Source organism: Apaloderma vittatum, unplaced genomic scaffold (assembly GCF_000703405.1).
Source record: "Apaloderma vittatum isolate BGI_N311 unplaced genomic scaffold, ASM70340v1 scaffold8446, whole genome shotgun sequence".
Classification (NCBI taxonomy): Eukaryota; Metazoa; Chordata; class Aves; order Trogoniformes; family Trogonidae; genus Apaloderma; species Apaloderma vittatum.
Window position 1 is genome coordinate 1 of NW_009721209.1, and position 22,356 is coordinate 22,356.

Consider the following 22,356-nt stretch of genomic DNA (forward strand, 5'->3'; position numbering starts at 1 on the left):
GAAGCAGCTCGCCCCTAACTGTATTTTTTCCCTTTTCTCTGCAGGTGCTGGTGCAGGAGCTGGAGCAGCACCAGGTGTGTGGGGGCTCTGATGAAATCATCTCTCTTGTAGTCAAAAAGTTTACAAGTCATTCAAGTTTCATCCACTCTACTGTCTCACATTGTTTTGGATGTGAACTATCCCCCCTTCCCCTGTAACCACTCACTTTTTAATTTTTTTTTTCTCTTCTCCTTTTAGTTGCTTCCCAAAAGGTTGGATTGGCAAGGAAATGAGCATAATAGAAGTTATGAAGAATTGGTGAGAACTTCTGTTTTTTTAAAAAAACATTTTTAATTAGGATGATAACACTGATGTGAGACTCTTTTACCTTTAAAAGTAGGCCCAAACCTCTACCTTCCAGTTTCATTCTGGTTAAGACTTCGGAGTTATTTTGGAAAAGGCCTTTAATTTCTTTACATTAGACTAACAAAAACACAAGTGGTGTTTTAAATTGAAGATACTGTTTACATAGCCGAGGTGGAGCTTGGCGTTGTGCACTGGTACATGCCACTGTCTACATACGGAAGAACCAATCTGAAGCAAGGTTTCATTTCAGAGTTTCGTGAGCACGTTTGTTACGCGCATTTTGATTGGATGGTATTTTTTTTCTGGTTGGCTTCCTCCATCAGTTCCCTTCAACAGATTAGGAAATGAAATCGCTCTTCAGAAATCAAGGGTTGGCAGTTCTGGTGCCTATGAGTATGCTCTTTATCTCTGACTGGTCATACCTTTGTTTCTAAATACCAGAAAGATATGAGTGAGTTCTCGACGGAATGTAGTTTATGCCTTTTACAGCTGATGTCGTTTGCTCTGTATGTTTTAACATCTGTATCAGAATGGAAAGCTTTCTTGTTTTATTTTACTGTTTCTTAAATGGCAAAGTATACTTGGCAGTTGAAGCTTGTGAAGTGATGGCCTGGTGATGCCTGCCCAGTATGGTTTATTCTGCTTCATTGTAGTTGGTGTTGTTTTTCTTTAAACAGAGGTGGTGTTTTCTTTAAACAGATATTTGTTCTTTCTTCTCCCCCCTCCCAAGATTCAGTCATTCCAGGTTAATTGACTGACTTCTCCCTTACCCATTAGTTTGTGTATTGTTATAGTTAAATCCCGTTGTCCCTCTTCTGTAGCACTTGAAGATCTCAGAATCATATTCACATGGGGCAAGAGTGAAGTTTTTGTTTAAAACATTTTCATAATTATTTAAGAGCTGCTTAAAATGATAAACTGGATTCTATTTCTTCTACTTGTCAGTGTGGTCAGTTTAGCAAATGAGGTTTTAAATTAATACTTTAAGTCAGTAAAAAGCCTAGTCTTGCTAAACCGGAATACTCTCAAGTTCTGACTTGAATTTAGCAAACATGAAAGCAGTATTAAGCTTAAAAAGGATTGTTTGGCTTTCTTTGTTGTTGTTTTTGTTGTTGGTTTGTTCTTTTTTTTAACCCCAGTTCTTCTGGCAGAAACGTGGTGGTGTTGATAGATGTTATGTGCAGATTTTTCATTACGGTTTTGTATAACTGTGTTTCTTATGTGTATACAATTACTAGATTAATTCCTGAATGTGTGCTGGTTCTATCTCCTTTTCCTGCACAATTGGAAAGAAATCTCTACACAGGGTAATAGTATCTCGGAATATCCAAATTAATTTTCCGAAGGTTTTGATTTCTGCTTTTGAGGGGCTTTGGCAACCTCTTGTCCCACTGGTCTCACTCTGAATTTGCAGAGACCACAGACAAATGCAATCATGTGGTGCAATTATTTCTTCTCTCTTTTGTTCATCATGGAAATGGAGCAAGACTGTGAAATATCTGTTCCTTCCAAAATCTGAATAAAACTACTTAAAAAAGAAGTGAACTGCGAGGTTTTGTATGCATGCTTCCATCAGGATTTTCATTTGGAATATGTACTGCCTAATGATGGCATGCAACCAGAATGGTTTAGAGTGCTTGGCATAAAGTATGCTGAGGTTTCTGTCCTGACTGTCGTGGCTCTATACCTACTCAAGAGGGAGAATTTATAAATAAATTATGAAAAAGTGCATTTTGTAGTCTTTGTACTACAAAATATATTTTTCATAATCAAGCATCTGATGAGCTGATTTGTTTGGATATATTTAGCTATGTGGTAATGTTAACTATTTTACTGTTATTACCATCCTCACTGCCCCCTCAGGAATGCAACCTGTACCCCTACAAGCTGTATATGTTAATTGCAATTTTACTATTTAAAAAAGTACTAAGTTGTGGCTTAAATCGTATGTTCTCAATACTCAGTGTGCATCTGGGCAGTGTTTTATGGAACAGATCTTAAATGACAGCACGTAGTATTTTTAATTCCCCCTGTTCTGATGACAAGATCAGCCTTGTCAGGACTACTCTCATCTGAGTTGGGTCAGCAGGGCAAGGTAGTAGTGTCATAAGCACGAGCTGGTTCTGCCTGTGTTCTGAGCCACCTGGGCAAGAGGTCGTACACCTGTGTTGGTGTGGCCCTCTGCCTCTCCTGGACATGTCAGCTGAGAATAGTCTGACTGCTGAAGTAGTGATGTGGCTTCTGGGTCTGACTGGTTTTTATGTGGCTGGATCAGAGAGTGGAGTAAGCACAGGGCTGTTTGTGTCTGCTGATTCAGACCTCCCCAATGGCTTAAAGTGATGATTCTGATGATTTGGTTTACTCGAGTCTGTGTAAACTCTACTTTGCATATTTAACTTCTGCTTTATTGTGATTGACTTTATTTGTTAGATAAGGACTTTTTTTCCATGGAACACCCAGAAGGAAGAGTGGAGAAAAAATAGTCAAACCTCCCCGATCTGTTCTTCACTAACACACATGAGTGCGTTTGAGGATGCAGTTTTTTTAGGTTGTTAGATGTAGGTAGTATGGGAACCTTCCTGAATGGATGGAGGACTGTTTGATCCTTTTGGTTTAAGGAATTAGGGCATTCTTATGCTATGTAGTACTGGTTCTTTAAGAAAACTATTTCCAGAGAAGTCGTACTCAAACCTACTAGTTTACAATGTACTGGACAAGTACTGTGCAACTAAAGTAGTAATTGCATAAATTCTTGTGCTTGATTGCAAGAAGTCTCCACGATCTTGTATTATGAGGGTTTGAATTTTATTTTATATTTTTAGTGAAAACAATTGGGTGAATTGGGCAAAGACACCTGCAGGGTGCTGTGCAAATGGATACCTAAGGTGTGAACGCTGCAGGCTTCCAATAGTAAAATACTGATATGCGGGAGGTAATTTTGCTGCAGTATAGCTCTCTGGTTCTTGGAGAGTACTTGCTGAGTTTGCTAGAATTGATTTTGTTTTTCAGTTGAACTCAAAAATGTGTAAACAATGTTTAATATAGCTGTGAATACTGATGCTTTTAGATTCATCTAGTCTGAATGTATTATATATATTTTTAAAACTTAAATTTCTATCAGGTGCTGTCCAACAAGCATGTGGCTCCGGACCATTTGTTACAAATTTGCAAGCGAATTGGCCCTATACTGGATAAGGAGATTCCACCCAGCATTCCGAGAGTGAATTCCTTACTTGGTGCCGGGAGACAGTCGTTGTTACGTACAGCAAAAGGTATGTTATTATTTGAGATGGGTATGATATATTTTCATGAGTATATGGTGAAGGCTTTTGGAATACTTGAAAGTGGTGAGCTTTCACCAAAATTGGTCTCCACTTCTCCTGTACCTTTTTTTTAAATCAACCAAAACACTAATGATCTGTGTATTAGTGATATAACTATATATCAGTTATTTTGAAGAGAATGTTTTAAGTTGCATCACAAGAACTGTTGTTACTCTGAATGGCTGAGGCTGGTCAGTTTTCAGTGTTACTGCGGTATAATGGATCATCAAGACAAAGGTGCTACTTCTGTAATGTCTCCCAATGCTCCCAGTACTCCGTTGGTCTGTGTTGGTTTTGAATGTGGTAGCTGTTGCACCCTGTTCAGTGCAGATGTGAGATGGTAAAACTGGTTTTATGAAAGTTTTCTTGGTTAATGCAAGCGGCATCAAAATTAGTACTTGTGAATTCTGTACGTGTGCAGGAAGAGCATACCTTGAAGGGGATGGTTAGCACTGCATAAGCACATACTTCATTTGATAAAGTAGATTTTTTTAGCTTTGGACTTAGCTTTTTGAATGTTTGTGACAGGGGTGTTCATGTGTTTCTATGAAGTTCTGTAGGGTGGATGGATGCTATGATGTGGGACTAGTTTATGGGATACTATTGTGTTTTCAGTTACTTGTCCTAACTGCTTTAAAGGATGCACACTTAATGACGGTGTTTGTTCTATCCTGAAAATCAGGTTTTGCAGTTATTTCATCATGAGTATGTCAAAATAACTGTCAGTATGGGATTTTAATTTTTTTAAGAATCACCAAATTGTTGTGTTGGAAGGGACCTCTTTGAGATCATCTAGTTAAATCATTTAACAGGAATAAATATTCAATAAATATTTATGATATTTATGTAGAAATGTTAATGAAAATCTTAAATGCTTTGCACTAAATGCGAGTAGGAATGATTCAGTTGAAAAGTTGATTATGGGAACTGCAGGGGCACCACCATTAGGATTAATGGCAAAGTTTGGTGCTCTGTTGTGTTTTTTTTCTTCCTGTTACTATATGAAACAGATTTTTCTTTCCTCTGACACCGTATTTTTCATTAAAAGTTTTGGGACATTTGGTGTTCCTGGTTTTTTACTTATTTCAATACTGTGCTTGAGATCACCTATAGATACTTGACTGTGTTTTGAAACTGCAGCTCTCTAGGCGTTTTTAACATGTACTTCTGACCAACTTCAGCCAATTGGTTTTAAAGATTGCAGGAACACTGTTTGGAAGGGCTCTGCATTTGCTGCTCTTCACAGAGGAAGACCTCCTGAAATTCCTGTGAACTATGGCACACCACCAAATCTTGGTAAGCTTTTTTCAACACTTGTCACTGCTGCTGTGGATGTGTGATGCGTATATCGATTCTGGCCTTGCCACGACACTGAAAGTTGCACCTCAGAGCTGGATTGAGAGGCTTATCTGAGGAACTTTGTGTGACTTCACTGGAGTTGCATATTGGGTACAAAGGTCTGCTCACAGCACGGGTGGAACATCAGTCTCTAGATGACATCGTTTTCTTTTATAAAGCTCCTATATTAAGTAGATAAACCTACAGAAAAGACAGATCTTTCTCCTTTGGATAGAAAGACTCTTGTACGATTTAGGATATAGAAAGCTATGGGAAAATAAAGATAATATTTATCACGTTCTTATTGAGAGACTGGAGTTTGATTTGAGCAGGTTTAAAATACTGTCTTGATTTTATGCATAGAAAGAATGCAAATAACAAAAGAACCTGACTAAAGGAAGTTGGAAAGTGACTTCTAGTATATCCTTAAATAATAACAGAAGCTAAATAAAATGATGTTTTACAATAGACCTGTTTTAAACATCAGTGTATTCATTCTTGGATTTCTCTGCATTCTAGTGGAAGTACATCGAGCAAAACAATTAACTGGATATGCAAAGTTCAGTACTTCGTTTCCAGGAAGTATGTATCAGCATGTCAAGATGCACAGACGGATTCTTGGCCATCTTTCTTCTGTATATTGTGTTGCATTCGACAGGACTGGACATAGAATATTTACTGTGAGTTAATGAAATAGATCGGAATCTGAATATAATTCTAGATGGATGCAAGGAAAAGAACTTTGAAATGCATGTTATGCTAAAACTTGTGGAGGTGGATATTAGTAGTGTTGAAATGTAGCTGGTTAGCTCCATCACTAAGAACAATTTGATCTAAAGGAGCATGTGAGAGAAATTGTTGTACTTGATATCTGCTCAGGTGTCAACATTGATGTAAGAATCTTTCCAGTGACATAGTTTCATGTTAAGCATGTTTCTTATTCTCTATCCCTTCAGACTTTTTGCATTATATGGTATAGTTCTGTGGGGATCGCAGTGTAATCCTGAACCCAAAGTAAACATTTTGGAGGGTTTAATGTTGGTCATGTGACTATTTCTTTTAGCTTCAGTAGCATGTATCATTTTAAATACAAATGTAGTTTACCAAGCTGTAGGAAAACATAAGTAAGTTCTTTAAAGGAAACTGTAAACTTTTATCCTGAATGTACTTGACAACCCTTGCTAAGCATAATAAATACTTTTTTTTTTTCCTAGGGCTCAGATGACTGTTTGGTGAAGATTTGGTCAACTCATAATGGCAGGTTATTTGCCACACTACGAGGGCACTCAGCAGAGATATCCGATATGGCTGTCAACTATGAAAACACTATGATTGCGGCTGGAAGCTGTGATAAAATGATCAGAGTGTGGTGCCTGAGAACTTGTGCACCAGTTGCAGTCCTCCATGGACACACAGGGTCCATTACCTCATTACAGGTATGGGGATTTTTTAAGAGTTTCTATGTATTGAAGGACAAATAATGTAAATCGATTGTAAGAAGCAGCCAGTTTAGAAAACTCTAAAGTAAATTTAATTTGACAATGCAGTATGGCAGATTTGGAGGTGTTTTAATCAAACAGCAGAAGACAGGAAGGAACTTGGGCAATAAAGATGCTGTTGTGTCAGATTTGAAAAGTTAAATGTCTGCTTTAGTAGTAGGCATTAGATTGATGGGACACCCTAAGATTAGCGAGCCATCGTATTGCTAAGAAATAACCAGTTCCCTTGGTTGCTTATTGTAACTGAGAAACCTAGTTACATGAGTGCTCTACACCAATAGAGCTTTCTGGTTTTGTGCTATAGATTCTTGAAAAGGAAGATTATTACCTCATTTTCTGTTTGTGGAGAAAAGTACTTTGCAGTTGTTCACACTAAGTTAAGAAGTAACTTGCCAATTGTGCATCTTAATTTTTCATGTCCAAGTGCAAGGAACTGATCTTCTGTTTCCTGTGGAGGCTGGCGTGTGAATGGCAAATAACTTTCACTGTCACTGAGTTTCACATGACTGAAATTATTCCTGTGTCACTGCCTGTGAAAGTATTAAAATCTAAATATTTAAGTATTGATGTCAAAAATTAGTCAAAAACACAGGAGAAACCTAATTTTTAAAAAAATTCCTCGCTCTCTGAAATTCTTGAGTATTTAAGTGAAGATAATGACAGGAGTCTTTCTTGGCTTGAAAAAGATCACTGCCTGCCTGAGTATTTAAATTTGAAGGCATGGTACTTTGTGTGCTGTTGGCAGTCCTTTGCATTCAGTCTCGTTTTGGCCTTTGTAGTACCTTGTGTAACAGACAAACTGGTAGCTTATTGTCCAGATTTACTGTTTTCCAGTGAGACAGTTATGTTGAGGGGTTAAGACTGGCTACCTGCCAGCCTGTGAAGTTTAGTACAAAAACAATTTAGCAGTTTTCTCAGAAATCCTGCATCTGAGAGCATTCTTCCTATTTGCAGAGTTTTTGTGGCATTCATTGTATTTTTTTGTTTCATTTTTTTTTAATGGCAAAGCACTTATTTGTGGTGTTTCTTTTATTGTAGTATGGTGGAACTTTTTGTTTCAGCATTCTTAATAATACTATAATTGCAATATGTACAATTTATATGGTAATTTCCAACAGTAGTAATTGATGAACTATTTAATCAGCTAGTGTCCTGTAAAGTTTTCTGCAGGGCAGCTTTGTGCATAGCAGAAAAACCTATGTCTTAAGTATCTTTGAGGATTTCCTATAAATTCATATGTAGTGCTGGGTTACACATACTTAGACTGTCTCATAACTGGTGCACTGCTTAATTACAGAATTTAATAAGTAAGCCTGTCTACTGAAACTTCCATTTCTTTGTGGTTTTTTTTTTCAGTCTGCTGTTCTTATTACTTCATTTATTACCAAAGTTTTTAGTAAATGTTTGTGGTTAGTTGAGACTTCAAAACAAAGCTGTGAATGAATTGATTTTGTATAATGCAGTAATTGAAACATAGACCGTGAACTTATTTTAAGGTATAGGAGATGTTGTTTTGTGTAATGCTAAAAATGACAGTTATCAAAAACTACTTAGCAGTTTTAGTTGAAAAATCCAAAGTGAAGGTTTTACAGTAATGTTCTCAGAAGTTCATAAGCAGCTTTTAAATATATTTTTTTTTGTTTGTGTCTGATTTTACTTCTCTTTAGTTTAGTCCGATGGTGAAAGGCTCCATGCGATACATGGTCTCTACTGGTGCAGATGGAACTGTTTGCTTTTGGCAGTGGGATACAGATTCCATGAAATTCAAGTATGTAACTGAGTTGCTGATTAACTCTGTGCCTTACTATACTTGATTAAAATGAGTCGAGTGCTTTTAACTAGCTAAAAAAAAATCTTGGTTTTAGCTTGTTAAGAGCCTTGAATGTTTCCAGGGAGAGGGCATCCGCAACTTCTCTACAGTCCTCTAGTTTTAGAATATTTCTTAAGGAACTTGCATGCAAAGTATGTTCAGCATAGTTTTTAAATATTCTGTATGTTATTGCTCTTTATTTGTGCAAAAAAAAAAAAAAGATGTTCAGATTATTATCAGAAAGAAGAGATCTGAAACAGTCAACCTGCATCTATCTAGTATTGTGCCGTATGATGATAGTTGGTATAAAATGATCAATTTTACATTAGAGCAGCTATTAAAAATTAGTAGTATAGAAAGCAGATTATCTTGCTTTTTATTTTGAACTTGTGATCTTAAAGTAGTAGAATTACAGCAAAAACTATCAGATGCATAAGTTCATCTGAGGAGTCTTTTAGGGCTGCAACTTATATTTAGAGAGTGTTTAAACTGGATCCTTAATTATTATCCTGAAATTAATTTAGAAGACTGTATGAAACGTAAACCCTGTTTAAATTGGTTTAAGCATTGTAGGCCTCAAAGCAGCATTCTTAGGATTCGAATCTCTGTACTGTGTATTATAGAAACATGAGAAATATTCTTGTACTGAAGGTCTCAGCATCTCCTTTGATAAGTAGAAAGCGCTTGAGCAGAAAAGGAGTAATGAGTAGAAACCTATAATGCTTGTAAGCAGCACAGTTTGCTGGATTTCTTATTAATGTAGTTCTTAGTAACTGCTTAAGCCATGTCGGCTGGAAGTGTGTGTACATGACTTGCAGAACAGGAAACCAGTCTCTTAAATCACTGTGTGCAGTGTTGCAAAACTTTTTTTTTTTACTTCTGTAAAATTTTGTCATTTTGCGCAGCACTCTGCGTTCATGATATTTGGTAGGCTTTATGTACTATTGGTGGTTTGTAATGTGAGGACAGGAGTTCAGTACTTCAGATATATCTGATGGAGGGGGTAAATTATACTTGCCGAAGGACGAAAGAGAACAAATGTTCTTTTGTGTGTGATGTTATCCTTGCTAAATAATAGCATCTTGCAGAAAAAGTCATAAGCTGTATGGGCTTTGTGCATGTATAATTTTGAAAAGTAAACTGTGTTGTTCATCATTGTGCACAAGATTTACAGATAATTCTGTATGTGTTTTAAGGAGTGACTGTTAATGTAGATGTTTGAAGAAGCATAACTTTACCTTTTGGAATGTTGATAAAAAGATAAGTTCTGCATGACGTATTTCGAGCATCTTTTCTTTTTAGCAATCGGCCAGTGAAATTCACAGAGAAACCTAGACCAGGGGTTCAGATGCTTTGTTCTTCATTCAGTGTAGGTGAGTCATGTACAAATTTAATTTAGCGCTTTGATTTCTCCTCTTTCCTCATACATAAGTTGTTACTATAGTACTGTTTGTGACAGCATTGAAACATACAAAACCAGCAGCTGTGTAGTAAGTTAACGTATGTATTTGTATTGTTACTCTATGGCATAATGAAATCATGTGACTTAGCTAACAGTGAGACTGTTGAGCTAAGTGATACTGTTTTTCCTTCTGCCATTGGTGATTTTACGAAATAGAAGTCACCTGATGCCTGTTTACTTTTCGTCCATCTTTACTGGATTTTTAGTGTTTGTTTAATCCCTTAGCATAATGTCAGGGATTTTAAAAATTAGTTCTATAAGATATCACAGTCAACACCAGTGAAAGTGGTTGCTGCCAGCGGTAGGAGCTTCTGATTCTTTGCTGGTTGCATGCAGAGATAGTCAGAAAGATCCCTTCTTTCTTAAGAATGCACAAATATATCTACAGAAGTGCTTCACTCCTCTCCTGTAATCTTTCGTTCTGATCATGTGGATGACTTTTGGGAAGGCTTACTAGTGCAAGACAGTGTGAACATTAGGAAAAACTTGGAAGTTTCAGATATGAAATGCAAATCAAAGTGTAGCTTTAATGTTGTCAGGTTATAGCCCCTGGGTTGCGTTTGGGGTTTTTTGAGGTTTTGTGTGGCTGGGATTTTTGACAGCACTGACAGGTGCCAAGAGCCAGATTTTCATATAAATATTGGTGTTCTTATACTGATTTTCTTACATTTCCACCCAATTTTGAAGCAATTCCTGTGAGACGTATGCTACAGTGAAAGAGTGATGACTGGCCCTATTCCCCATAATCAGAGGCTTGTACGTGCAATTAGAGCGTTAAATGTTTTGGCATTCCTCTAGTTGTGCATTTTAAAACCTCTGTAACACTGAGCACTACTACTTAATTTTATTATGGCTGAGAGTGCTTTCTGGGGCAAGATGGGGGTTTTGTTCCACATCTGTATGTCAGTGAAAGAACATTAAAAATATGACACTTCGGATGATTTTTTTTTAATTAGGCTTCTAAGAAATGCTAATGATCTGTTTTAATTTCTTATACGGTAGTAATTATTGCTTAATTTTTACAGGTGGTATGTTTTTAGCAACTGGCAGCACTGACCATGTCATCAGAATGTATTTTTTTGGCTCTGAAACACCTGAGAAAATAGCTGAATTGGAGAGTCATGCTGTAAGTAAGATCGTTAAATCTGATAATTAGTCACTTCAAGCACTATTGAAGTTGCAGGTTAATGCCAGTGGGTTTGTAGCACTGTTCTTTTATTGAGTACTCTTAGAACTTGTGCAGAATTTCAGCCAATCGTCAAAATACGACTCTACCAATGTAAAGGCTAGAATGTATCAAGATGATACTTAGAATTCTGTCTTTTTAACTGCGCATACATTTCTCTAATTTTAAAGCATGCGGTTTGCTCAGTTGCTTCCCTCTGATGCAAGTGTGCCCAGCCACCCATGTTACAGGCTCTGTCCAGGAAGTAAATAGGCCGAGAGTGTGGGTTTCATTACTTAGTTTATTTACTGTTTGACACCTTTTGTGTTAAATCTTTAAATGGGGTTGAATATCCAGGATTTTACTTCTGTTCTTGTTGACCTTTATTCGTGTTTTCAGTGGCTGTGCAAACTACTTTATGCTTCCTAAGTAGTAAGTCATCTTGCTGGTTTAGCATTGCTTCCCCATGTGCTTTATGTAATGTGTCCTGTCTTGCTTTCTTGATATAACTGATAGGAAAACAACTATTAGGAAAAGAACTCCTTAAATAAAATAACTTTTTTATTTGTGTACCTTAGTCTAGTGGACTTACTCTTCCAAGGAACCTAAGGGAAACTTGGCTCACATTCATGTGCTGAAGGTTGAAGCACATTTTTTTCAGCACTTGACATAAAAAGAATCTGTAGTTTTACTATAGAGAATTTAGCTGAACCCTTAAAGCTCTTTCAAGGGCAGCTCTTAAATATTTTCTTTGGTTTTTATGTAAATGTTTAATAGCGAATCTGGCTTTAAGCATTTGTATTATCGTAATAAGACCTGATCAATGTGTATTTTCTATGTAGAGAAGACTTTCAGCTCTGAAGGTAAACTGATATGAGTGTACTGTTTACTTTTCCTGTAGTTTTTATTGTGATAATAATGAATCGTATATATCTTTAAATACTGTGTAAGTACGTGTAGGAACAACAGATTCCTCTTGATTGTAGTTGGCTTAGGATGTTAGAAATACATATTCAAATACAAGTCAATTTGCTACCAAGTTATTAATGGACTTGGATTTTAAATGCGTTAACAGTGAATTCCAGCAAATACTTGCTGAACATGGTTCACCCTGCTGTTAAAACTGTTAGAAATTATACAGTATACGGGAGGTGTTTTTCATAGTTTGATGTTTCACTAATTTCAGATTTGTCAAAACTATATTTCTTGTTTAAAAATATAATTTCTAACAAAGTGTACGTTTTCTTACAGGACAAAGTTGACAGCATTCAATTTTCTAACAATGGTGATAGGTATGTTGAAAGATGCTCAAACGTGAACAGACAGTACCTTATTTTGGGAATTAAAAATATATTATTGTTCTAGCCTGGATGTTTCCAGTAAGAAAGATCTAGTTATGTAGAACTCAAAGGGGACATTTAGACTAATCCAGGAGACCATAGTTAAGTTTCAGCTGTCTGTCTCAGTTTTCTATTAATCCAGTCAATCCAATGTCTTTGGACTAGCCAGGTTTTTATTTACCTGGAGGAATGTTGCCACATTTTAACACACCAAATGTATTGTGGTTTCATAAACATATTTCTGCTTCAGTTTCGAGGAGTATTGGTTTAAAATACGAAATGGCAAAGTGAAATGCTGGTGGTATAAAATAAGTTTTAATTACTTTCATTTTTTTTCTAGCCTACTCTTTCTTTTTTTTTTTAATGGAAGTGAATTTTGCAGCTATTTTGGGGTGAGAAGGGGAAGCATTTTGTAAATTCCGTTTGTAAAACTTCACCCATACTTCTAGTACAGAATAGAGTCAAAACTGATCTCTGCTTGGCCTGTTACTAATGAAGATGTTGATTGTAGCCCTCAGGCTAGATTTACATCTGCAACCATAAATTGGAGGTTTATTTGTATTAGATTTTTTTTTCTCCTCTTAAAACCCAATTAACTGTCATTGAGAAAGCTAATAATCAGTTTGGAAGTTGTAGTTGCCTTCCTTTTAAATGTGTTTTTTCTGCAATTGTCTTTGAGGCCATCATGTTGCACTGGTCCAGCCACGTTACCTGCATGGATGACTTAGGGCAGTTCCAAAAAAAAAAAAAAAAGCCAGAACTTCTTTTCTTTTGCTTGGTGACACTTTCTGTGGAAGATTTTTAATTATTATTCAAATGAATCATAGCAAGTGAGAGCACAGTCATGCTATACCTAGCATGCAAACTTCTGTGGGAGTTACATCACGTGTCTTTCTCAGGGTTGTGATTTGTGGGCTAGGGAGATTTATCTAAGGATGTCTTAAAATGTTTCAGTTCCTCTCTTCAGGAATTTCCATTCTGCTGCACTGATAGCTGAGCAAGTCTTTAAATGGAAGCCTGAACTGCTGTGGTTTACACCTTGGTGTCTTAATCACTGGTGGGCCTCCCTTTTAGCCATAGTTTTGAGTGGGACATTTCAGTTTTTGCTGTGCTGATCTGTTCTGACCTCTGCTTCACTATCTCATACTCTGCAATTTCGGAATAGGTTACTTAAAATACTTCATTAAAATGTTTTAATTAAGAAGTAGAGGATGAAGTTGTGAGTCAAGTTTATCTTTGGAACTTGCTTCTGTTATTCATATTTTGACAACTTTATTCGTTTTCTCAGTTCGGAGAAATTCTCTTTTGTGGGCTTTTGTAAAGAAAGTTAATGAGCATGTGACTATAAAGAATTCCCTTGCACAGAAATTGAAGACTTAACTTTTATCAGTATTTCATTATAATGTTTTAATTTGCAGTAGTCTGTAACTGAACATAGTTCAAAGCAAATTCTTTTGAAGATGAGTTAACTATGTTTTAAAATTTCTTCAAGGTTCATAAGTGGCAGTAGAGATGGCACAGCCCGAATTTGGCGTTTTGAGCAAGCAGAATGGAGGAGTATTTTGTTGGATATGTCCGATCGATTACCAGGGTAGGTGCAGTGTTGTCTTTTTTAATCTGTTGTGTAAACTCAGAAGCTTTAGCAATATTCTGATCAAGTGGTGTGGTCTTTGGGGGTGGTGGTGAAGTGAGTGTTCTGGTGATCTAAATTTTATTTTGCTAAATTTTAGTTTGTTCTTGAATAAATGCATAAATATTTATACAGCTTTCATATGTATGCTATGCCAAATTAATTACTCAGACACTTGACTTGTCACAGGAGGAATAGTTTTAGATTCGTAAAAATAATGTAGTTGATAACCTCTTTTCAGCAGAGGTCATGACAGGTAGTAGGTGGGTTTCATGGAGGACTGATCTTGATTACTGTTTCCAATCATTCCTTTGTACTTCTAAAAAGCATATTAATGAAATATGCTGGTGGCACACAGTTTGAATAGTGCACTACAGATTAAGATCAGGATGTTATGTGGCGATGGATAAACCTGAAAGGTGGATAGTTTACAGTAGTATGGAATGCTCAGTCAACTTCTGTAGACACTAAGCAGAAATTATTTGTAGGTAGAGAACAAACACAGTACCCAAACCTTGAGTATTTGATAGAAAGGTGATTGCAAGCTCTTAATGGTTTTATGAAGTAAGGAGGACGAGGTATGAATATTTGAGAATTGACTGTGGCGTCTTTCTGGGTTAGTATGTACAATTGTAGTTGTGTATAATTGAGAGAGAGCCTTTGTAAGAGAGACTACCTGTTGATGTGGAATATAAATAATACTGTGTGAAGGTATGTTTCAAAGAAAACTTGTTCCTTCAGTTGACTAAGATGCTGAGAGGGAGTATTACAGTATCCTATAAATGTTGTTTGAGGGAGAGAAATGAGGAAATAGATTGAGTTAATATAAAATTTTATCATATATTTATGTTTGGAATCAGGAAAAAAAAATACTTAGCCTAGAGTTTAGCTTCTGAAACAGTTACCTGGCAAGCTCTTGACCCTAAGAAGTCTGGATTTTTGAAGGAATTATCTTAGGACTCTACTTGTAAAAGAGATAAAACCCCATGAAAAAGAAAAACTACCATGCCTTGGATCCCAAAAGGGAAAAAGAAAGAGGTTGTGTCCTATGAAGTAGGCATGCTAGAAATCCACATTTGCTTTATAGTTGATTGCTCCAAAAAGAATGAAGTTTGTGGACAAAAGTTTTGAAAGAAACTTTAACTAACATGCGAAAATAGGTTACTTATTTGTATTTTGAGATTGAAATGGGCTAATTAAAAATATCTCCTGCCTATTCAACTCTTTAAAGTAGTGACACGTGTTCAGAAGAAGACAAATTTATGAAGCCTAAAGTAACCATGATAGCTTGGAACCAAAACGATAACTATGTTGTTACGGCTGTGAATAATCATCTGCTCAAAGTCTGGAATTCCTGTACAGGACAATTGCTTCATGACTTGGTGGTATGTAATTTTACTTGCTTTTTGAAGTAGATGGTCTTCCTAGAATTGCAATGACATTTCTATGCGGAGTTCATAATTAGATCTGGTTTGTCTTGAAAGCTCTATATGAATGATTAAGCAAGTGTAGTGTTTCTTGGATTTTGTTTAACCAAAACTAACTGCTTCTTCCTGCATATGAAGAATCTTCTCCCTAATTGCTGTGTTTAACTTGCCTGTTTTGTGGAATAAATAAAAGTTTTTGTGTAGTAACATGCCTGCCGATTGAATAGTTCACTTTCCTTTGGCAAAATCTTCATATTTCTGGAGTTCTTCATTAAATCTAGATAATTATTAAAATTAGAATGATGAAGTCTTTCTGGCTGCCTGGGATTTCGCCGCAGGTAGCAGTCCAGATAGGTATACTCTGGAATTTGTAGAAGTTAAGATATTTTCGGTGGCAGCTTGTAGGTGTCTAATTTTCCAAAAGTGTGAGTATGAGGAGAGGATAGTACAGGGCTTTAGGCTCTACTGTAAATATTCTGTTGATGTGGATTTATGTCCTGTTTGCATGCAATGTGCAATTTTAAATTCTAGGGGCACGCAGATGAAGTGTTTGTCTTGGAGACCCATCCTTTTGATTCCAGGATAATGCTGTCTGCAGGTCATGATGGCAGCATCTTTATATGGGACATTACCAAAGGCACGAAAACAAAGCATTATTTTAACATGGTAAGACCTTTTTTAAACTCCCTCCCCCTTTTTTTTTTTCCCAATACACAGCAGTGTGCTCACTTAAGGAGTTGTCACCAACATGCAAACCCCTTGCACTGTTTGGCAAAAAAAAAAAACCAAAAAAAACCCCAAACAACTAAAACCCACCAGAAAAACCAAATCAAGTAAAATTTATGACTTTGTCTTTTCTCTAGATCTTTTCACAAAATCACAGATTGTGAGTGGTTGGAAGAGACCTCTGGATATCATCTAGTCCAACCTCCCTGCTAAAGCAGGCTCGCTTGATGCAGGTTGCACAGGTGTCCAGGTAGATTTTGAATGTCTCCAGAGATGGACACTCTACCACCTCTCTGGGCAGCCTGTTCAAGAGCTCTTGCCACCCTCAAACTAAATAAATCCCTCTTCATGTTTAGATGGAACTTCCTATGTTCAGGTTTCTGCCCATTATTTCTTGCCTTGTTCCTGAGCACCACTGAAAAAAGCCTGGTGCTATCTCCCTGCCCCCCACCCTTTGAGGATTTATAAGTATTGATAAGATCCCCCCTCAGTCTTCTGTTCTGCAGACTAAAAAGCCCCATGTCCCTCAGCCTTTCCTCATAAGGGCGATGTTCTAGTCCCCTAAACATCTTTGTAGTCCTTTACTGTACTCTCTTGAGCAGTTCCCTAGGTTGTTGTAACTGTAGGTGCAAAGAGCTAATTTTTAACAGTTTAATGTGTCAGAAGAGGAGGACTAGGACTGCCACCTGTGTCTGCTCCCAGCTGCCTGCTGGCACGCAGGTGCCTCTCACTGGACCTTTTACAAAGCTGACTCAGTTCCCTGATCTTCTGCAACAGTGCTCCCCGCTTCCTTCCACTGCTACTTCTCTGTAGGGCTTCTGAGTTGAATTTGGTCAGGGGGACCTTGATAAGCTTCTGACACAAGGAACAAGGAAGATGAATTGGGAGAGTTTGCAGTTGGGTGTGAGGAGTGCGAAGTATGGGCAGGACTTTACTTTCATCATAGTCAATGTCTGACTTCAGACTTCACCTGTTGGTCGGGGCTTCTTGGTCTGTGAGGTGTTGTGAACAGTTGACACCAGGGCTTTTCCGGTCTTTGTTACTAAAAATTTTCTTGCACCTCATTCCTAGCAAGCATTTTCCTTAATTGAGATGAGGTGCCATCTAAAAGCCTGTGACGTCCTGTTTTAGAGCATCATTTCTGCAATATTTGAGTTACAGTTTTAAAGACAGTTTGAGAATATAGTTACTGTAAGCATTAGTGGGTTGATGCAGTTCTTGAAACCTCCTGTGACGTTTGCTCCATTTGAGAGCTCATAATTAACACTTGAAAACAGGTTATTTTCTCTGAGACTGAAGTTATGAACCAATATTCATACTCATTTTTTTTTATCTTACTTTTCTAGTTATAGTCAACAGTGAAATAATTATTTTTTTTAAGATTTCTTGTGCTTTTCTTGAAAATGGTTTAACAAAATCAGTATATATTAGTTGCACTTTGAGCAGTATAGTAACAGCTAAAAGGCCTCAAAAAGCTTTTTTTTCTCCTTAGCAGTAAGTTGCCATGCCCTTTCATGCATCTTTTAAAACTGTGTGATTGAGGACTGAAATTCACATGTCAAGGAGAAAAGGACTAAACTGAAAGAATGAGATTTGTGCTTTAATGGAGGCATATAAGAAGTACATGATTGCTTTTAATAGAGTAATTAACGTTTGATGGTGCATTATTGTTTGCCCCCAAAAAAATTAGTTAAATAGAGTTTCTTTCCTTTGATCTAGATTGAAGGCCAAGGACACGGTGCTGTTTTTGACTGTAAATTTTCACCAGATGGGCAGCATTTTGCATGTACAGATTCTCATGGGCATTTATTGATATTTGGTTTTGGCTGTAGCAGACCTTATGAAAAGGTAAGTTCAGCTTTTTATTAGAGCTGTTTATTCAAGCTTCTAACTGAAATTAGATTAGCTACATTCGTTCCTCTAAAAAACTTCATATATAAAAGAGTTTTGTACAGGATCTAAATATAACGGATTCCTTAATATCTGTGAGTTTTCTTGTATGTATGGTCCTGGCACGGCAGAAGCAACCGATATCTTCAAATTCCCTTGGAAGTAGCTCCCCAGTGCTCTCCTGAAAAACGTTTTTGGTTTCCACTAATTTCATATCAGTTGTTCAACCTCCAGATACTTTTTATCTCTAATTTTTGAAAATAGGTTAATGTTTAAAAATTGGAATGTCTCAGGAAACTTGTTACGTTACTGCCTAATTAGCAAAAAACCAGAGTGTTCATATGTTAAGAATAATTACTGGTTTATTTCAGTCATTAGAACTTAGGGTTCTTTAGGCCTTCCCTTATTTGAACTCAAATTCACTGTAGTAGTTTAAAATAAGCAAAAATAAATATTCGTCCAACACTGTGGATTTTGAAATGTTAGAAAAATGTGCATGGGAGAAATGTTTTGCTTTTTGAATCTTATCAGCTTGTGTCCTTTTTTGATAAATACATGTATTTCTGTTTTTTTGAAATAGCTCTCAAAAATATAGTTCTGGCCTACGCTTTTCTTCACTTCACCCTCATTTTTTTTTAAAGTTGCAATGGTAATTTCATGTTTGTCATTTTAAAGAATTATTTTTCTTGCTCTGCATTCTTAGCTGAAATTGAAACTTATTCTCTTCATCTTGCTTATCATTGCTAGGAGAAAAGATTCTGACTGTGATCTAATATTTGCGTAACTGTTTTCCTTCAACTGCGTGGATTTAACAGACGGTTTTGGTTGCAGAAAAGATTTCTGGTGGACATTGCATGATTAAGAAAGAACTTTACTTTGAGAGCTTATGTTGAATTTCAGATAAAGATTTCCTTGCTTGGAAACCAAGGAAACTTTTCTTAATTGTCTGGGAAAAAATAGAACGAGATGTAAAATATATTTAATTTTAATCGTAAAGCAGTGCTTCTGCTTTAAGTTACCTCGGTTAATTTTCTGGAAGTATTTTGTTGCTTGCAAGAGCACTATAGAAAATAAGAGCACTGCAACACTTAATACAGGTTAATTGTTGCTATGCGTAACTCTTCGTAATGGGAACTTGCCCTTTCTTTTAACATCAAGGAGATTTTGGATATTTTCGTGTCCCTCATTCTTCTCTGTTCTTTATCATATTCTTTTTTTCAAGTTGGTAATGTAAAAACTTCATTTCTTTCTAGATTCCCGATCAGATGTTCTTCCACACTGACTACAGGCCACTTATTCGAGACTCTAACAATTACGTCCTAGATGAGCAGACTCAACAGGCTCCTCATCTCATGCCTCCTCCCTTCTTAGTAGATGTGGATGGAAACCCTCATCCAACAAGATATCAAAGATTGGTGCCAGGACGAGAGAATTGTGCAGATAAACATTTGATTCCTCAGCTTGGATATGTAGCAACACGTAAGAACACTGTCACTAAAAGCCTACATCCAGAAGTTAAAGTTACTGTAGTAATTCTAAGTGGGAACAGAGTAGATACAGCATAGCTTATTTAAAAATGCCATTTTCTTGCATGCAAACTATTTGTGTTCACTGAAGGTGCTGGAAGGTCCCATAGTGAACATGATTTTAAACAAGTAAAAAAAAAAATTAAAAATCAGTTGTTCAAATGAATATCTTAATTCTTTTCTGTGGACACTGACATGCACAAACTGATTTTGAGTTGTAGCCTCCATAAATGTCTCCTTCGGAAGAAACAACTGGAATAAAGTCAGGAATGGTTTTCATTGTGTTTAGTTGTAGCATGTGTCTTACTGTGATGTGAACAGTGAGATTCAGTATTTGGTACAGCCAGTTTCCATTCATTTTATCTGTGTTACACTTGCAAGGTGATGGAGAAGTGGTTGAACAAGTTATAGGCCAACAGACAGTCGATCAGGATGAACAAGGCTTGGAGCCCAGCATTCTTGACGGCATGATTAGACAATTACAACTAGAACAAGATCAGAGAATTGGAGCTGATCAAGAATCTGCTTCAAGTGCTCCACAAAGTAGGGAAGGAACACCTAGAAGAGGTTAGTACTTGCTGTTAAATTCTGATGTAATTGTTTTCTCTCCATTTTCATTATGCTGTGTGAAATATTTCAAGCAGGTTTTAACTTTAATGTTGTTTTGTGGACTAAGATTCCCTTAGCTAACACAGTAATACCTGGTTAAGATCTTTTTTATTTACTAAAACCCTGCTACTCCTTAAATTAAATTACAAAAAAAATTACATTTAATAGTTACAAATTAATTTAAATTAAGTTACAAAACAAAGCCCCTTTCTCTTCTTTTAAAAAAGCATTAATTTTGTTTCTTGTAGAGTGATACATATTTAATAATATTTGCATAGTACTCATGTTTATAAGAGCTGTGTTTATTCTCTTTTACAGTTTACAAAATAAGTGTTTTACACTTACTCAAACTAGATTCCCTTATCCCTTCTTTACAGATTTAAACCAGACAGTCTTCTGATCTGTGTCCTTGGTATTTTTTTTTAATGTAAGCTCAGCTCCAGAAAAAGTGCTTTTTAGAACCTCACTAGTCGCAGAGCTGCCAGAAACCATTCAGAAAAACACGTCTGTTGCATTGTACTTCCTTTAACTGTATTTAAATAGTAGTAGAAATAGCTATTTTTAAAGTATGTGTGTAATCACATTGTATTTTCTACAAGGCAGCTGATTTCTTGAAGGTGATAACTAGTCATATACTTACAATCATGGAGATACACAAAATGTGTAGTAAGAAGAAATGAGATTCCAATTCTGTGGAGTCTGGAAAAAATATTTTTGTTTGTACGTTTTAGGTTTAAGAAGACCAAGTTCTGACATCCAGTCTCCTCCCAACATTGGTCTGCGGCGTAGCGGGCAAGTTGAAGGTGTGCGTCAGATGCATCAGAATGCTCCACGAAGTCAGATGGCGACTGAGCGAGACCTTCAGGCTTGGAGACGAAGAGTTGTTGTACCAGAAATACCACCAAGCTTACTCAGGTCAGTAGACAGCTCCCTGAGCTGCAGATGACTAGAGAGAACACATTGTATGCTTTTGTTGTTGGTTTTTTTTCCTAAATCTAGTGCAATTAGACAAAGCTTAAAATAGATGCACGGTACAAATTAAAATAGTTTGATGTTATAGTCAGCTGTGCTTCAGAAGTTTTAATTGCAAAATCTATTCAGCAAAAATAAACGAAGATTTCTAATAGAGAATGATTCATATTTCAGTATTTGAAGTCATCTTAAAGGACTACTAGATTACCTAGATTCTTGCTTTTTCCCAAATAAAGGGGTATAGGTTAAATGTATTTACAAGAAAGAGACTGTGCTTTAATGAGACTTTGACAGGGTAACGTGGTATGACTAGAAGCAACACTGAGCACTTGAAATGTTAAACCAATTAACTGCTTTCAAAAGTACTATCAGTATGTTTCTGTGAAATGGAGGATTAATATTGATAGCTAAATATTTCTTTTTAGTGGTACAGCCATATGTACTTCTACATCTATGAAGGTTTTCTTTTTAAAGTTTTCCTGGTCTTGGGAGGTGGAATGATTGCAAAGGAAAAAATGTGGAATAAAAATAGAGTTGAAATATGTTCTGATATTTGCAAGGAAGGTTTTCCTCATATCAATCTTTATCTGAAAATGGGAGGACATATGTTACGTGTCTTTGAGTAATAATGTCTGGAATTCATATTGTAATGGAATTAAGTGTTGGAGTTTTTTAGATAGATCCTTTGAAGAGAACAAATCGTTTAACTTTTCAGCATGTCAAAACAGATGTAGAATTAGATTTTCATTACTTCCTTGTAGGAAGCAGGAAGAATATCGAATTGCAAAAGGGGAAGAAGAGAGGGAGCGTTATGCAACAGAGAAGAAAAAATCATTTGAGTCATTGGAAAAGGTATGCAACAGCTTCTAGGAAAATGGGCGTTCTGTGCCCAGGGACCAGTTATGATTTAAAAAATGAAAGCACGTGTTTCTGGAGGTATGGTCTTCAAAGTTTCCTGCTGTTTTAGCTTCCACTTATTGGAGGACAAAGTTTGATTTATTTTTGCGAATACGTAGAATTCTTTTGTCTTGCCTACCTCAAGTCCCCTAACCCTCAACATAAAGCTGTTTGGTAGTAATTTTTGAAGGCAGGTTTGATTTCAGGCCATTCTGGTTTTACTGCAGTTAAAGTTTCAGATACAGTTACTGTAGGTCCATGCTAAAAGCATTAAGGTGCAAGTGAGAATGTTCAAGGTCCTGTGTTTGAAGAATTATAACTATGTTGCTATCCCTTTTAAGTTCACTTGAGATTACAGAATTTTGTGCATGAGGCAACTTTTTCAGACTTGCACCGG

General features: G+C 36.5%; 2 protein-coding genes across 2 annotated transcripts in view; both read left to right on the forward strand.

Moving 5' to 3' along the window:
* The first annotated feature begins 41 nt into the window (after positions 1-41).
* Positions 42-22,356, forward strand: part of LOC104267170 (bromodomain and WD repeat-containing protein 1-like) — a 56,287-nt gene continuing 33,972 nt past the window's right edge. Inside the window, exons 1-18 of the mRNA XM_009871287.1 lie at positions 42-74; positions 238-297; positions 3,467-3,617; positions 4,866-4,964; positions 5,526-5,686; positions 6,221-6,442; positions 8,173-8,273; positions 9,618-9,688; positions 10,803-10,903; positions 12,194-12,234; positions 13,775-13,873; positions 15,147-15,297; positions 15,871-16,005; positions 17,785-17,913; positions 19,209-19,434; positions 19,863-20,048; positions 20,822-21,005; positions 21,824-21,914. Of these exons, the coding sequence (XP_009869589.1) occupies positions 5,591-5,686; positions 6,221-6,442; positions 8,173-8,273; positions 9,618-9,688; positions 10,803-10,903; positions 12,194-12,234; positions 13,775-13,873; positions 15,147-15,297; positions 15,871-16,005; positions 17,785-17,913; positions 19,209-19,434; positions 19,863-20,048; positions 20,822-21,005; positions 21,824-21,914 (1,833 nt within the window). The 5' untranslated portion in view covers positions 42-74; positions 238-297; positions 3,467-3,617; positions 4,866-4,964; positions 5,526-5,590. The remainder of the gene's footprint in view (positions 75-237; positions 298-3,466; positions 3,618-4,865; positions 4,965-5,525; positions 5,687-6,220; positions 6,443-8,172; positions 8,274-9,617; positions 9,689-10,802; positions 10,904-12,193; positions 12,235-13,774; positions 13,874-15,146; positions 15,298-15,870; positions 16,006-17,784; positions 17,914-19,208; positions 19,435-19,862; positions 20,049-20,821; positions 21,006-21,823; positions 21,915-22,356) is intronic.
* On the forward strand, positions 48-5,008 carry LOC104275358 (bromodomain and WD repeat-containing protein 1-like; the record flags this gene model as incomplete). The annotated part of the gene is made up of 4 exons (XM_009871288.1): positions 48-74; positions 238-297; positions 3,467-3,692; positions 4,866-5,008. Coding segments are annotated over 4 exons (456 nt in total), but the record flags the coding sequence as incomplete, so codon positions are not given.